The sequence below is a fragment of the Engystomops pustulosus genome, chromosome 2 (assembly GCF_040894005.1).
Source record: "Engystomops pustulosus chromosome 2, aEngPut4.maternal, whole genome shotgun sequence".
Taxonomy (NCBI): domain Eukaryota; kingdom Metazoa; phylum Chordata; class Amphibia; order Anura; family Leptodactylidae; genus Engystomops; species Engystomops pustulosus.
Window position 1 is genome coordinate 227,091,673 of NC_092412.1, and position 17,904 is coordinate 227,109,576.

Here is a 17,904-nt window from a genome sequence, read left to right on the forward strand (position 1 = left end):
ACAGGCATTGATTGTGTCTCATCATGTGAATAAAGGGAGATGATGTCATGTTTTGGATGTCTCTGTGACAAATTCCTTCTTTGTGTAAGAGGGCTTTAACCTCAAAACTGCTATCAAACATTGGGATCCATCTGAGTGTTAAAGAAAATGTAAGCTAAAATGAAGACAAAGTCAATAGATTTCATGTTAACTCATTTTACGGAAATCTACCATCCAAATTCATCATGAGACAGTTACTCATAGATACAGAAACTGTGACTGTGGTAATCTTCTTATATATTTTTTTTCCATGGCCTCCTTCCTTCTAAATTCAACTTTTAAAATTATGCTAATGTCAGGCTCTGTGGGGCTTTACCAGATTTTTGTGTCCTTGTTTTTGCTAAATAAAAGGCTTGAAAAATGATGCAAATGAGCCTGGCGGGTACCAGGCTCCATATTTCTTCATTAAGTACAGAGTTCATTAAATCTGTAGATAGTTGAGGTCTCCAATAAGTTGACCCCTTATGTATCTAAAATTGAAAAACACCATTTGAGGCAGTGACGTATAGTTGAGAAAATCACTTTGTAAGGATCCTTCACAGCCCAGCCAATTGCCATATACAGTTGAATCCCATTGATTCTCGTTGCAGCTCGGAGACCAGGCTGCCTGCACCACAGCCAAAAAACTTTACAGGCGAATTGAAAAAGGATCGGTCCCAGCTACATAATAAAATTAGTAACTTCCTTTATTATGACTTGTTAAAATACAGCGACAAAACTATCCATACTAAGCAGCTGACGCGTTTTAGGCAATAGGAAAATCACGTGCCCTTAATCATATGAATAAGGAGCTGAGATTAAGGGCATGTGATTTTTCATTTGCCCGAAACGCGTCAGCTGCTTAGTATGGATAGTTTTGTCGCTGTATTTTAACATGTCATAATAAAGGAAGTTAACAATATGATTAAGGGAATGTGATTTTTCTTTTGCCCGAAACGTGACAGTTTCTTAGTATTGATAGTTTTGTCGCTGTATTTTAACATGTCATAATAGAGCAAGTTACTATTTTTAATTACGGAGCTGGGACCGATCCTTTCTCAATTTGGCTGTACAGTGACGTATAGTACTTGAGAAAAAAAAAATTCCAAAAATATGAATACATGGGAGTTATCATTAATGTTTTAACATATGAAAATGTAATAGTGAAGCACCTACAATGATTCCCGCACCCCATTTTTCTGTTATTTTGTGGCCATGAGTTTCAAACAAGATTTCCATGACTGAAATTCAGCAGTGACGTTTCCGTTATTACAGAACTACTACCAGAGTCTAATTATATAGACTATTTTTTCCTTCTCGAGTGTATTATATTAGCATTTACGTGTTTTGTATTCCGATGTGTTAGTAATATACCTTTCCTTGTATCACAGAGACTCTCGGCTTCCAGCATCGCCAAGCTTTCCAGCAAAGACACAGAGAAGCAATTAGATTTCTCAGGTAACGTGCTGCCAATACACAAGGCTGTTTAGTAATTGTAGAAGGGAACGCGCCGCGCTTTACAATGACTTGAACGCTGTCCAAGTGGTCGTCTTTTTCTGGAGCTGTTAAGATGTGCGTGCCTGGGATACTGTCCAGATTCTATTTTTAAAACTGGCTCAATAAGAGAAAATCTGAAAGTATTTGTGAAGTCCGGATGTGTCTATTTTGAGATGGCGTTCACACAACTCAATAGGAATTATTGTCAATAGGCTGCTCTGCATTGTTGTAGGATCCCGTAGCTATATATTTTACCAGGCTTCCTCTCATGTGTTTGGCTTTATCTTAAATCATTTTCCATGTCAGAAAACTGACTGGATACAACTGGTATGGGTTCAGGGTATATCCCTTGGTTGTACGTGTGGTTTCCAACGTATGTAGCGGAACAGATGATTGAATAAGTTCTAAAACTGTAAGATTCTTTAAAGAAAATCTTCCATCAAAATCAAGCATGATAAACCAGGGACACTTATTCATAGATTCAGTCACAGTGGTGATATTCTTATACTTGTTATCCATCAATTTTTAAAATTAAACTACATCAGCCCCTCTGTGATCTGGCTTTATGGACTGTTATACTTTCTCACCCCCACTACATCCTCAGCACTTTCTGCAGTAAGTGCTTCCTGCTCACTGCACAATTTTAAAAGTTGATTTTAGAAGGAAAGAGGACATGGATAACAAATGTAAGAAGATTGCCTGGATTGTCATTGTGCCTGGATCTATGAGTAAGTGTCCCTGGTTTATCATGATGGATTATGATGCTAGATTTCCTTTAAGGCAACCTTGTTGGCTGAGAGAGCATGAATGGCACATATTTTAAAAAGTAATTCTGTGAGAGCCATACAATATGCACATGCCCCACAGATTATAGGTAGCCCCTGCACAAGCCCACAAGTAGATAGGTAGCCCCTGCACATGCCCACCAGTTGATAGGGAGCGCCTGCACATGCCCACCAGTAGATAGGTAGCCACAGAAAAAAAAAAATAATAATAATACTCGCATACCTGTGCTACCGGTTCCTTGTTGCTCCTCTGCTCTTCTCTATGACCCAGGCGCTGCAGCAGCTATCATTGTTGTGGCGATGGTGCCTGGGTCTCTCAAAGGACGCAGGCTGTGATGTTACATGATCAGACTAAGACACACACAGCTGTGTGTTATAGCTGATTTAGCGGAGTGTCATTGTGTGTTATATCCATCTCATGGATATCATTATCTCTCATCTATCTTTTTCTATGTGTTGGATTCTAGTATGTGTTGGATTCTAGTATGTTCAGAAGCTAAATAAGGTGTAGATAAACCCTGTACCCTGATCCTCTAACCACATTGTCAGCACACAGCATCTCACAGCACTAGAAGTGTCTGCTTAGAGAGTTGTACTCTCTACCCCACTGTTTTTGTCCAAATATTCAGCAGATATGGACTCCAACAATGTATGTGAACTAGCTCATTGCTATCCAAGGGGTGGAAAAATAGACACACCTGAGAGAACCTACAAGGTTTAATTATAAGCTAATTGATATATATGGCGGGGCCATTCATCAATTTTGGTGCAGGGCCTGTGTTTTCGTGCATGCAAATCATGCAGTGTTATAGACTGGGATGCGAGATTTTGGCGCAGGGGATTAATGAATTGGCGTACACCTGAAAATGGTCTGAACTAACTCCACATTCATGAAGGTGAAATAGAACTCCATAGACCAGATTTTTGCAGCCAAAAAATGAATCATTGGAAACTAGAAGGGCAGGAAAAGTGTTGAGCCAAAGCTGCAGCCAAATTGTTTGCCCCCTCCCTCCCCCCCCCCCCAAAAAAAATGTGTGAGTGTTGAAAAAAGAACCAATATTGTAGACCAACACTTCAGAAATAGGGTGGAACAGGCAAAGCAAAAAAAAAAAAATGACAAATGTCGGAAAGTCAATAATTCCGGGACAATGACTTTTGAATTAAGGATTTTTTTTTTAAAGGGAACCAGTCACCTTTCTTCTTCTGCACAAACCCCCACTAGTCCTTTTTTCTGCCCTTTGATTATTCCCAATGGGGCCTCCCTTCCCCCTTAAAATCACACACATTTATACACTCATATATACAGAAGCCATGCATATACTTAAATACACACATATAGTATAAGCACACCATATATACATACATACAGTATATACACAAATACATACAGTACCATACTGACCCATGCAGCATATACACACACAGCAAATACACATCACATCTACACACATATAGAGAAAATACACATATACATTCAATACCATATACAGACATACAGCATTAACACACACATACAGTATATACACCCCCACTCACACACATACAGCATATACACACCCAATACACATCTAATACCCCTGATGCCAGGGCCCCCTGACAAAGCGGGCCCCATAGCAGCTACTTTGGCTTCTACCCTTGTAGTTACGCCCCTGAGCCTCTAGTGCATTCTCTTATACATCTGTATCATGTAGCAAGTAGAATTGAAGTTGTTTGCAACCTTTAGGGTCCCTGGGTCAAAATTATCCTTGTAATAGGGGCTTAAGTACAGAATTATAATTCATATAGTGTAATAAAATATATTTTATGTGCAGTTTTACATGTGGTGTAGTTTAATATCCTCTCAGATCTGGATCCAGTATTACATGACTCTCACCACTACCAGTTGTAGTTAATGTGATTTACACTGTACACTTGGCCGGGTTTGAGGGGTGTGCAGGGCAATGTGTATTTTCTTTACAAATGTCAGCTGATAATATGTGTCCAGCGTTCACTGCCAACTGTAGGGCATAATAATAGAAACCACTGGAGTCCCAATAACGTTTGGCCGAGAACACAAGGGAGGCTTTGTGCGCTTCCCATTTAAAACAACACTGATGTAATCCACTAAACAGAGGCTGCAGTGTTCACACAGAAGTAAGGGATGGGAAAACTGCTGGGAACTTCGGAAAAGTCACCCTGAATCTAGTTCTAAGTGGTTTGGTCACAGCTGTGGAATCTGAGCCGTCTCTTGTGTTTGTTGAGGACTCAAAACGTCTGTCCTAGTGCAAACACCAGCATGGATAGTTCCTTTTAGTAGACCGTAATACAGGTTAAGGGTCCCATCACGGGATCCACCTTTTGCTGCACAAAAATGGAAAATCTATGAATTACACAGTTTTTACCTGCAAATCAGATGCAGAGCTTACACACGTTCAGTTTTTCTGATGCAGTTTTTGAAGACAAAAGCAGGTGTGGATCATAATGGGCGAGGACTTATGATTAAGGGTGATGCCACACATGGCGTTTTGAAACAGTTTTTGGTCAGTTTTTTTAAGCAGTCCGTTAAAAAATGCAACCCTTTTTTAAAAACGCATGTGTTTTTTAAAAACGCATCCATTTTTGACAGGTTTTACCAATTATCTTAATTAAAACTGGTCAAAAATGGATGCGTTTTCAAAACGCATGCGTTTTTTAACGGACTGCTTAAAAACGGACCAAAAACGGGTTCAAAACGCCATGTGTGGCATCACCCTAGGAAGTGCTGCTCCTCTATTTTCACTCCACTCTAGTTTGGACATCAAATAGAAAACACCATCTATCTCCTCCTCCTCCCTAGATGATGTCACAGCTTATCTCCTCCCCCTCCCTGTACAATGACCTCTATATAGATAACGCTGACCCATCATTACATCACTACTGACAATAGATGATGTCACAGCTTATCTCCTCCCTCTCCCTGTACAGTGACCTCTATATAGATAACACTGACCCATCATTACATCACTACTGACAATAGATGATGTCACAGCGTATCTCCTCCCTCTCCCTGTACAGTGACCTCTATATAGATAACGCTGACCCATCATTACATCACTACTGACAATAGATGATGTCACAGCTTATCTCCTCCCCCTCCCTGTATAATGACCTCTATATAGATAACACTGACCCATCATTACATTACTACTGACAATAGATGATGTCACAGCTTATCTCCTCCTCCCTGTACAATGACCTCTATATAGATAACACTGACCCATCATTACATCACTACTGACAATAGATGATGTCACAGCTTATCTCCTCCCTCTCCCTGTACAATGACCTCTATATAGATAACACTGACCCATCATTACATCACTACTGACAATAGATGATGTCACAGCTTATCTCCTCCCTCTCCCTGTACAATGACCTCTATATAGATAACACTGACCCATCATTACATCACTACTGACAATAGATGATGTCACAGCTTATCTCCTCCTCCTCCTGTACAATGGCCTCTGTATAGATAACACTGACCCATCATTACATCACTACTGACAATAAATGATGTCACAGCTTATCTCCTCCCCCTCCCTGTACAATGACCTCTATATAGATAACACTGACCCATCATTACATCACTACTGACAATAGATGATGTCACAGCTTATCTCCTCCCTCTCCCTGTACAATGACCTCTATATAGATAACACTGACCCATCATTACATCACTACTGACAATAGATGATGTCACAGCTTATCTCCTCCCCCCTCCCTATACAATGACCTCTATATAGATAACACTGACCCATCATTACATCACTACTGACAATAGATGATGTCACAGCTTATCTCCTCCTCCCTGTACAATGACCTCTATATAGATAACACTGACCCATCAATACATCACTACTGACAATAGATGTCACAGCTTATCTCCTCCTCCTCCCCTGTACAATGACCTCTATATAGATAACACTGACCCATCATTACATCACTACTGACAATAGATGATGTCATAGATTATCTCCACCATCGCCACAGGGGCCCTTTACACTTGTGTCTCTAATTAGAATGTAGTTACCTCCTATTACGGTCATTGCAGCTATTTTTCTAAATCCTTATTGTGCAATTATCTGGAAATATTTACAGATAATGTCACAAGATGCATGACTGTTCCCAATTCATGACTCTTTCCTGTCCTTTCTCTTTTTATTAATGTGTAATTGTGTATTAGGGAGGAGATAGATTTTTTTCATATTTGGAGGATTTCCTGAAACGAGGGAAAAGTTTGTACATTTGTTTGGTTATTGTTATAACTATTATACTACTTTTTTAAGGAATTTATTGCTGATTATTTAGTTCTTAGTAACTTTGTTCACTTGATATCTATTTCTTCTTAGAAATTTCTTTTTTTTTTTTAGTCTTGATCTTTGACGTTATTGCAGTGGTGTTTTGGTGTAATAATAAATCTGTACAATCTGTACTTTCTTCAGTGTCCTGCTGTGATTTGGCTCTGTATAGCCTCACGGCATTGCTTTCATCTAGGGTATATTTTTCCAAATTGAGCAATTAAGCAGTGTTTTATGCATAAGAATGTGATTTTTGACTTCTCACCTCTGCCCTTCTACTTCATGTATAGAGAAAACCATGGAGAACACTTTAGTCCATTACTTTGATTCCTCCAATTGTCGAAGTCAGCAGCAATATACATCTACTCTAACCTGATCAGCATTGTATATATTATGGTTTACTTGCCATTTTTGGTGTCTTAAGTAATGTTTTTATTTATATCTTCAGACAAACTGAAAGGACAAAGAGAAGACATGACTCCGGATCGGTTTCCGCGTAAGAGTCCTTCCCTGGAATCGCTTAATACTCATACATCTTTAAGCTTTGGATCAAGAAATTCTTCACCCTTTGCCTTGGATTCTCTATCACCTCAGAGTAAACTCAGGTAAGGTCACATACATATAATAGGACGGTTCCATCAGCTCGTCTCCAGTTCTTCTGTTTCCGTAATGGAACAGCAAAATGGAAATCCTGGGACAGCTTTAAAAGAACATTGGGAGAGGGCAAAGCTACACAGTTCTTGTGAGAAGGATACTGGGTCCTGGATACGTTGCTCCTAGTAGTAAATAACTTATACGCAGGGGCGTAACTTGAGGGGGTGCTGAGGTTGTGGTCGCACCCGGTCCCAAGAGGTTTAGGGGGCCCTTATGGTGTCACTTTCCCATATGAGAAGACTATTACTATAAACCATACATTATAGTCGGGGCCCTGGCACAGACTTTGCACTGGGGCCCATCAGCTTCTAGTTATGCCCCTGCTTATATGTTTCAATTCTGTTTTATGTTTTGGTAATACAACTTAGACGAAACATAGGCAGCTTTATCTATGTAAAAACTAAAAGCAGATCCCAGGATTGTAGATAAAACTTCCTCTTTTATTCGGTATTAGGTTAAAAAAAGGGCGACTACTATAACTACTATGGGTGACGATATCAACTAGTCTGTTTTTTATCATGTATTAAATAAAAGAAGTTTTATCTATGGTGACGGGATCTGCTTTCAATTTTTACATGAGTTTCTACGGCTACAGTCCAGGCAGCATTAGTCCAGGGAATCGGAAATTCATCATTAGATTTCAGCTGTTGTATTGTACTGTCAACTTTCCTTTGAAGTCTTATCCAACCTGACTTATCAAAATCTTTTCAGCAGCTCAGGTCCTCTTTCTTGGTTAGGATCAATCTACAATTCTCCAGCTTTACCTTTTTTTTGAATCTGGAGTCCAGTTGTTTTTTTTTTAAGTGTGGAGCATCTAGAACTCTGCATTGTTGCAATCCTCTATTATTCAATTACTATTATTCAGTCCTTTACTATTCACTTTGTCAAAATAATGACTGTACATAGACTGTACATACCCCCTCCATGCCCCCTTGTGAAGGGGGAAATAATCGCCGTTACTGGTGGTTCACGAGCAATTGTGATGTTATCAGGGCTTTTACACCAGTTTAACGGCATGGAAATCCTGATAAATGTACCCCAAGGTCTCCCTGGTTGGATATGCTCCATTCCCCAGCAAGATTTTTAAATATAAAAACCAAAATTATGTATGGGTACTACAGTACTGAAGATAAGGCCATCTGAAGCGATGCTCCCTGTATACCTCTAAACTTGACTAATCTCATGCAAAAATGATGATTCTTCTCTGCTCATTTGTGTGTGACTTTGTCAGCTCCAGGCTTCAGTAGGCCCCTTGGCGACAGAGCCTCACATGTGGCAGCATTAAAAATTCAGAAACTAAAACAGTCTCCTGTTACCTAAAATAATTCCCTAGTTTATCATCCAAAACAACCCCCTCATAGTTATTTTTTTATAAAGCCCCTCTTACTCCTATGTATTTATTAGATACAGCCCGCCTCACCCCCATGGATTCCTTATGTACAGCCTTATGTAGGCCCCCCAGCAGCCCTGGGCCCCGGCACTTGGCCATGTATGCACAGTGCTGGCGCTGGCCTTGCTTGGAGGAAATTTTTTTACAGGTAAATGGTTGAAATTTCACTTAATAAAGAGAATTCTATGTGGTTTAATGGGATAAAAGCAGGTGACTTTAAACCTAGTAAAAGGGTAAGGAAGGACACTTCTAATCACACTTATGTATAAAACCAATTTTAATGGTTTATTCACATGTGGAAAAATCTATAAAGCCATAAAGCATCTGTACACCTTTATAAACTCCTTTATTTGAGCCAGTATTTTCTTGCCATAACAGATTGATAGCACTGAGTAGATTAAAACATCTTATTGAAAAAATGTATAATAAAATTCATACTAAAAAAAAAGAGTTTAGCTTAATTACAGTGCAGATTGATGAGCGACGACCTCAAAGTGCTAAAAAAGTGGCAATAACGGAATAATATTAGCACAAATAAATGGTAAAATGGGTGTCATTATCTCCCTGTAACTTCTGTTTTTTTTTTTTTTTTTTTTACATCAAGTACCATTAAGAGCGATAACATTGATATAGTACAAAAGGCTCCTGGGATCTGGCACATTGTTTTCCACATCAGCTCAAATGGCTTCTTGTCATTCATTCATTTATTTCAATTAACTTCACGTGTTCCACATCATCTTCAATCCTCCAAGGGCCATGTAATAAATGAGAGAAATTACAAAAGAACAGATATTGACCCCTTCCCTTTAATGAATGTTGCTCTGTTGCCTGCTCGCTTTCCACTCTGCATGTTACTCGTCATTGTTCATTTCTTGCAGACGCTATATTGATTTCTTATTAGATGATTAATTTCTATAAAGCAAATGTTATAGTAGTGATAACTGATATTTTCCTGCCATCTTATTTACTCGCTAGATGGTAACACCACTAAGTAAGCTGCACTTAATGTTAAGATAAAGAAGAGAATTTCTCTCAAAAACTCAGAAATATTCTACTATGATCAATGAGGGAGATTTACCATCTGTTTTTGGCTTTTTGGCATCATGATAATGACACATTTTTGCAAATTTTTACTGTCAAAGAGTCACACAGGAAATTTAACACTGGTTGGATATAATAACACGTTGCAACAAGTTTATTGTTCGTCACAAACTACAAGGCTGGATATAAAGGCCTTGCCCTCGCCACCTCCCTCTGCAATGCTGGGAAAGGGAGGTGATGTCAAGCGAGAAGCATGAATTCACACCTCTCACGTGAGGTGACATCACCTCCTTCATCCATGCTCCCAGCATGGGAGAGGCAGGTGCGGGATCGTGCATAATTAACAGCCCGGAGCACCGGACGTCTTGTCCCTGTGCTCCGTGCTGCTAATTATAAGTTTCTTTTCTAGGTTATCCCGATGTGTCAAGACTAGCGACGGACAGCCCCGGGAACAATGTTAGAGGAGTGGAGGTGAGTATTTGTAGCCTTTAAAAAAAATGTTTTTGTGGTGCCCAACTTTTTTTTAAAGTTGTGAACACACCAAAAACAATACACACCATCAGTAGACAAATCAAACAGACAAAGCCACTTTAATAAATCTATCGAATAGCCGAGCTCCAAAGGCAGTCTAAAAACTGTTGCAAGGTAATGATGAATTCCCCCCAAACATTTCTCAATTTAAAATTTGTCTTGTGAACCTCATCAAAGCAAACTGCTTCCTTGCCCACCTACTATGGCTCCTATCGTATTCCCTTCTCTTATAATTCTTCCTTTCACTCTCTTCTTTCTGCAAAATTTTGTCTTACTAGCAAAAAGATGGAACCTCACTAAAGTGTCAGATTAGAGTCACAGATCAGGTCTTTGCTGGGAAACTAGAGAGGTGTGAGATTTTAGACCAGAATCACAAGTCACACGTCCAGAAACTTTTCCAAAAACAAAATTTGCTGAAAGTTTAGGTGAGCTTTATTCTCAATAATGACTTTAGTAATCTCACCATTTGTGAGCTCTAATGCAGGCCATATTCCTGAAATGGGTGCCACTTGGGTTCTACACTACCTAGAAACATGATATTGGTGTTGTTTTAAAGATAAGAATTTCATATTTCAGGTCACATCATTATTGTGATTTTGTAAACTACAGAACTGCAACAGAAATAGGGGGTAGAGGGCTGGATTCTTACCTTTTTAATATGATTTTTTTTTCTAAGCTGGACAACCCCTCGAAGTAAAAGTATGTCAATATTTTTCAACACATTTGGCTAAATATCACGTCAGGTTTACTCCTCAGGTGCAAAACCACGACTAGCCATTTACAATTTTAGATCAACAAAAATACCCAATCAGACATGACATATGTGTAATAACACCCTTGTGTTTCCTGGCCTGAATTACTCAGTAGTGGCTTTCTATTATACACATATTCTATAGAGCAAATAACAACATTATAGCCATGTCTAGCCAGAGTAAAAAAATATTCCAGTAACATTGAGGACATCCCATTGCAGGGCCTTGTTTGTAGCCTTTATTTTGGTAGATGAATGGTATTAAATTAGTGGCACTCAGCAAAGATTTCCTACTACCCACCTCTGCAGTCAAAGGGAAAGTTAAATGAATTGCCTAATTGTAGAAAAGAAGGCAAAAAAAGAAGTAGCTGTTTTTTTTTTTAAAGGGAACATGTCACCAGGGACCTAATTTTCACTAAAGACAGATTGTAAAACCCCATGACACCTGCAGTGCAAAAATGCCTCTCTGCCTTTTCTAAGCATTTGCGTTACAATATAATGTGTGTTGTAACTTACTCTTGCATCCTGACAAAATCCTGGGGTAGTCACAGGGGTTGGGCTTTGGTTTGAATGCATTTTAAAAAACAACATGTAACTTAGTAGTTCACTGGGCCCCACTCTCTGCTCCTTGACATTGATGTTACTTTAACACTGTACTACTTCCTTCCTTGAGGGAAATACAGAATCACTTCATCCATATGGACAGCTGTCGATGGCGCACCAGGGGATTGAAGGAATGTAAGAATGCTGGTATACACTTCCTTCCATTCTGCTCCGTTCTTAAGCAATGTGGGTGAGGGACTGACATGAAGCTCCTATTTTCTCCTGTACGTACTCCTGACCTTGTCAGATAAATAATGGCGCTTGTTTTGTGTGCGGCCATTTCCTCCCTGGGGATCATTGGACTTGAAGCACCTCTAAACTCAATGAGTTGTGCTTGAACTTCCCTCTATCCCAACAATTGTGACGTCAGGGAAACATTTTTAAGATCCTTCCTTCTGTTCTTTGTATTATCTAGCAAGGATGCTTATTAATTTTGCTCATTGTCATTCTGTATTTAGTGAAAACATTGCGAATGCTGTAAAATATTTACCGCCATATTGGCGTTAAGTACATTAAAAAGAAAAATCTGCGAAATGTAATATTATGAAGGGATATTCTAAATGGATTCTGATATAAATATATTTCTTCAATATGGAGATTTATCATCAAGCTTTTGAGGTTAAATCTGTTGGAGTTGCCCATGGAAACCAATCAGAGCTCACCTTTAATTTTATAAATAGATATGGGAAAATGAAAGCAGAGCTCTGATTCAGGGGGTCATGGTGGAAGGAGATGAGGAAAGGGCCAATCTACTAAATGTCGCCTTCTCAACTGTCTTTACCCAGGAAAATCCCCTGGTGGAAGACACAATGAGGAATAATGTAAATTCTTTTTGGAATGTCAACAGTTTAACCGGAAGAGGTACGGCGCCGCCTCGCAACCACTAAGATAGATAAATCACCGGGGCCATATGGCATACACCCCCGGGTTCTGAATGAACTATGTACGGTGATAGACAGACCGTTATTTTTAATATTTGAAGATTCACTGAGGACTGGTTATGTTCCACAGGACTGGCGCATAGCAAATGTAATACCAATATACAAAAAAGGATCAAATAGCGATCCTGGAAACTACAGACCCGTGAGTCTAACTGCTGTGGTGGGCAAAATATTCGAGGGGCTTGTTAGAGATGCTATCCTGGAGTATCTCACTGTGCACAACCTTATAACCCAGCGTCAGCATGGGTTTATGAGAGATCGGTCCTGTCAGACTAATCTGATTGGTTTCTACGAGGAGGTAAGTTCAAGACTGGATCTGTGGGACTCTGTGGATGTTGTATATCTGGACTTTTCAAAGGCATTTGACACCGAGCCCCATAAAAGGTTGGTATATAAAATGAGACTGCTGGGAATAGGAGAAAATTTGTGTATTTGGGTAAGTAATTGGCTTAGTGATAGAAAACAAAGGGTCGTCATTAATGGCACATTCTCAGATTGGGTTTACGTTACCAGTGGAGTGCCACAGGGGTCAGTATTGGGGCCACTTCTTTTTAATATTTTTATTAATGACCTTGTAGTGGGTTTACACAGTCAAGTTTCAATATTTGCAGATGATACTAAGCTGTGTAAAGTAATAAATACTGAGGTTGATAGTTTAGCATTACAGAGGGATTTGTGGAAGCTTGAGGAGTGGGCAGAGAAATGGTTGATGAGGTTTAATGTAGATAAATGTAGTTATGCACTTGGTCCATGGAAGCAAAAAGTGTAATTATGTTCTGAATGGTCAATTACTTAGTAAAACTGGAGCTGAAAAGGACTTGGGGGTATTGGTGGATGGTAAACTTAATTTTAGTGACCAGAGCCAGGCGGCTGCTGCTAAAGCATATAAAATTGTGGGATGTATCAAGAGAGGAATAGATTCGCATGATAAAGACATAGTTTTGCCCTTATACAAATCCCTGGTTAGACCACACATGGAATATTGGGGCAGATTTATCAAGCTGTCTGAAAGTCAGAATATTTCTAGTTGCCCATGGCAACCAATCACAGCTCCCCTTTAAAATATTCATGAGAACTGGTAAAATGGAAGCTGAGCTGTAATTGGTTGCCATGGGAAACTAGAAATATTCTGATAAATCTGCCCCATTGTGTACAGTTTTGGGCACCAGTGTATAAAAAGGATATAGTAGAGCTGGAACGGGTGCAGAGGAGAGCAACCAAGATTATTAGGGGAATGGAGGGATTAGAATACACTGACAGTTTACAAAATTTGGGATTATTCAGTTTAGAAAAAAGACGATTGAGGGGAGACCTCATTACAATGTACAAATACCTGAATGGACAGTACAAGGATCTCTCCAAAGATGTTTTTATACCTAGGCCTGTGACCAGGACAAGGGGGCATCCTCTACGCCTAGAGGAGAGGCGATTCTACCATCACCATAGACAAAGGTTCTTTACTGTAAGAGCAGTGAGACTATGGAACTCTCTGCCGCAGGAGGTTGTTATGGCGGATACTTTGTACATGTTCAAGAGAGGCCTGGATGACTTTCTGTGGAGAAAAAATATCACGGGTTATGGGGATAAAACATTTATTTAATTCTTAAAGGTTGGACTTGCGTCTTTTTCCAGCCTTATATACTATGATTGGTTGCCATTGGCAAATCTTCCCCAAAGTGTTTATGTATGTATTGCTTTAAAGAAGACCTGTCATAGCAATTTGTGGGACACTAAACCACCCACATGTCCTTATAGATCGGTGGTTTAGTGTCCCAATTTGCCCTTTTCCAAGTTTCACCCTCCATTTGCACTACAAGAGCAGGGGCTCACCTTCACCTTTTATAGGTACAAATTCCAATTTTGAAGCCTCAAGTTACTGCAGAGTTGTTTTTTTCCTAGTTTTTAGAAAACTGCTACGGTCTTCCCATATATTTCATACATGTAGTATTTAGTGTATTTAATACTATATCCAATATCCTTCTTTGTTGATGACATATTCCTTTTTATCTCTCTAATTCTCTTTCCTAGCACTTTCTCCAGACGAGATAATGCTTATTGAAAAGATCATTTTATCTTTGTCTTCCTCTAATTAGATCAGTCAGTGTCTTGTTTAGGTGAATATCTAATCAAATCTTTATTAATGCCTGCTCCAGGAAAATGCTACTTTTTATACAAGCAAAGGCAATGAATATTTATTAGGGCAATATATGACTTTGCAATGTTTAACACCTTAGGAAAAATAGATCTATGGAAGCAATAGCTGGGGCACGGGTAAGGGACATGTGTTCCTGCGATCCATGTAAAGTACATGAATATATATAATATAAAGCTGGGTATATGCATGTGTGTGTATGTATGTAGGGACCATTGCATTTACAATCACAAAATTTTGCACATTCCTGAGGGAGGGGGATGTGGGACTTAAGAGAAACGGTGGCTGTGTGTGACTTGCTGAAGGTAATTCCTGAGGGAGGGGGGATGAGGAAGTTTATACAAACATTGGCTGTTTGTGACTTGCTGAAGGGAATTTCTGAGGGAGGGGCACTGAGAAAGATACAGATCAGATTCACATAGGGTGATTTGCAAACATGGTAAGATAACTTTGGGAACAGAATGTGAAAGTGTATAGGCATGAAGAGGAACAATTTAGGTATGATTGTGCAACATCCCCCACCGGGGCCTAGCCTTTTCTCGGGGCCTGGAGTCAGCCGGGGCCCGCAGTATCTGAGTGGCTGGCGGTTGCGGCCTAGGCACGCTAGTGTCACGGTGCTTGGAATGGGGAACCGGAGGGCTGTCCTACAGCCTGGCAGGTCTCCAGCAGGGTGGTGTTGGCAAGAAATGATGAGGGAGAGGCTGCTATAGCGGATCTCCCTGGGGCAACCCTTTGGTGTCTAGAGTATAAGTCTCTGTGTGGTGGACAGGGTGCCTGTGATGATGGTAGTTGTAGTAGCAGGGACCAGACGGAGGCAGAGGTTGAACAAAAACAACTTACAGTTCTTTATTGGAACCGACAGGAACCGCAGCAACGTGCCTTTAACAGAGTAGTGGATTGCTGAGATGTACTTGGAGGGAGCCACAGGAGGTAGATTGCCAGCCTGGATGCAGAGGGCAGGCTGGGAGGTAGCTGTGTCCTAATAGGAAGCTTCAGCTCGTCCTGGAGTGCTTCAGGTATCACCCTTGAAGGTAGGATGATACCCCTTTCCTATCTCTCTGTCTAACTCACTGCTTGGTCTGACTGGCTAGTCTTTCTGACTGAATCCTGTCAGACTCACTTCTCTGACTGAACTGACTGTTGGAAATCTCCAACCATCACTTTCTCTCAGCTCTTGGTCATGTGGTGGTTACTCCTCCAATTACATCCCAGCTTACAATACATTAGGATAAGACATGTGATTGGATGACACATTTTACATCACATAAAGCAATTAACTCCTGCCTTACCATGCAGGATCTACCACTGCAGAGTTCATCTGTGTTATCTAGTGTTATGTAGTGACATGCTGTGAGGGTAATCAGACCGTACACAGGCTGCAAGCTACATGGTGGGACGTATTTGCAAACACAGCTCTGCCTTGCATCGGCGAGGGTGTTGCAATTGCATTGCTTTCTAAAAAGCAAATATGTTTTCCATGAAAAGCTAGCCTCTTAGCTACACTGTAAGGCAGGCAACATAAAAAAAGGATTACTTTCCGGAAGCCTAATGACATGATGCGGGATGAAAGCCAATCTAGTACATCTGGAAAAGTTGAAAGAGTCCAGCTCACCTCACGCCAAACAGGAGAATCCAATGAAGCACGGACTGCCCCACTGCAAGGGCTGCAACAAGTTAACAGACGTAGGAAAAAAGGATTCCGTGTCCAGCTTCATCCAAGATAATCCACACTTTTATTAGGGCATAATTGTTAAAATTCCAGAGTGTTACATGGCCAACATGTTTCAAGCGGGCAGACCGCTCTTAATCATGGCTTGATTAAGAGCGGTCTGCCCGCTTGAAACATGTTGGCCATGTAACACTCTGGAATTTTAACAATTATGCCCTAATAAAAGTGTGGATTATCTTGGATGAAGCTGGACACGGAATCCTTTTTTCCTACGTCTGTTAATCTAGTACATCTGCCTTACAATGTAGCTAAGAGGCAATGTCTTCCTTATCCCATCCGGGAAAACATATTTGCATGATTTCCAGAATCCCAGATTCCGGTCGAAGTCTCCGTAATGAAAAATCTTACCTCCTAACCCCTGCTTTTCTACTATTGGTTTTTAAAAAATATATTTGGGGGTTATTAATTAACTGACAGGTTCCTTTTGTGTATACTAATTTTGCGGGGTTTTATATATTGGCAATTACAGACCAATAATTCCCCATTCCATTTTATTATAGGTAAGAGGTAAGCAACGTTGGGTACTACAGCTAGTGTGTATATACACTGCAGATCAAAATTAGAGAACGTAATTTCCAGAATATCAAGGTCATTGTGTAATTCTATATGAGAATATATACTAACATGAGCAAAACAGCAGTACAGGCGGTCCCCTACTTAAGAACACCTGACTTACATACGACCACTAGTTACAAACGGACCTCTGGATATTGGTAATTTACTGTACTTTAGTCTTAGGCTACAATAATCAGCTGTAACAGTTATCACAGGCGTCTGCAATGAAGCTTTATTGTTAATCCTGGTTCTAATGACAATCAAACATTTTTACAATCCAATTGTTACAGAGACCAAAAATAATTTGGCTGGGGTTACAATGATAAAGTATACAGTTCCGACTTACATACAAACTCAACTTAAGAACAAACCTACAGTCCCTATCTTGTATGTAACCCTGGGACAGCCTGTATTTTAATATTATTTCATAAGTTGAATACAGTATATATTCTAAGGCACAGAGTAAAAATGTAAATTAGATCATTGTAAAAGATCGCAGATCAATATTAGAGAACTAGAGATACCTGCAAGCACCTGCTGCTAATTTCCTTAACTATTTGACAAATCCTATTTACCTTGCTATCTAACTTTCCCATTTTCAATGACTTTGCAAACATGCTGTGCCATCCCAAAGTGACTGAAACCCTCTGGCAGCAGTTTGTCCAGATGAAGGCCAAAGGGGTGACCCTATCAACCATAGCAAGAGAAATTGGTCATTCCAAGTGTGTGATTTCTAGAATATTGTATCTTTAGAACATCACAAACTCATATAAGTCTCCAAGAATGTTAGTTAGGCTTATAAGACAAATGCAAGAGAGGACAGGATAATGCGTAGACTCTCCAGGGATAATCGTTTTAACACTGCAGGTGGATTGTTCACTAGTTCAGCACTGTATAGGGTAAAGATCATCATAACGTGTCTCGACATTTAAAAGCAT

At 39.9% G+C, this 17,904-nt stretch overlaps 1 protein-coding gene across 3 annotated transcripts in view; it reads left to right on the forward strand.

Annotated features, from left to right (window-relative positions):
* SPECC1 (sperm antigen with calponin homology and coiled-coil domains 1) overlaps positions 1-17,904 on the forward strand; it is a 251,247-nt gene that overhangs the window by 191,906 nt on the left and 41,437 nt on the right. For all 3 annotated transcript variants that reach the window (XM_072138379.1, XM_072138380.1, XM_072138381.1), the window contains 2 exons: positions 1,410-1,476; positions 7,068-7,224. In XM_072138379.1, coding sequence (XP_071994480.1) covers positions 1,410-1,476; positions 7,068-7,224 — 224 coding nt within the window. The remainder of the gene's footprint in view (positions 1-1,409; positions 1,477-7,067; positions 7,225-17,904) is intronic.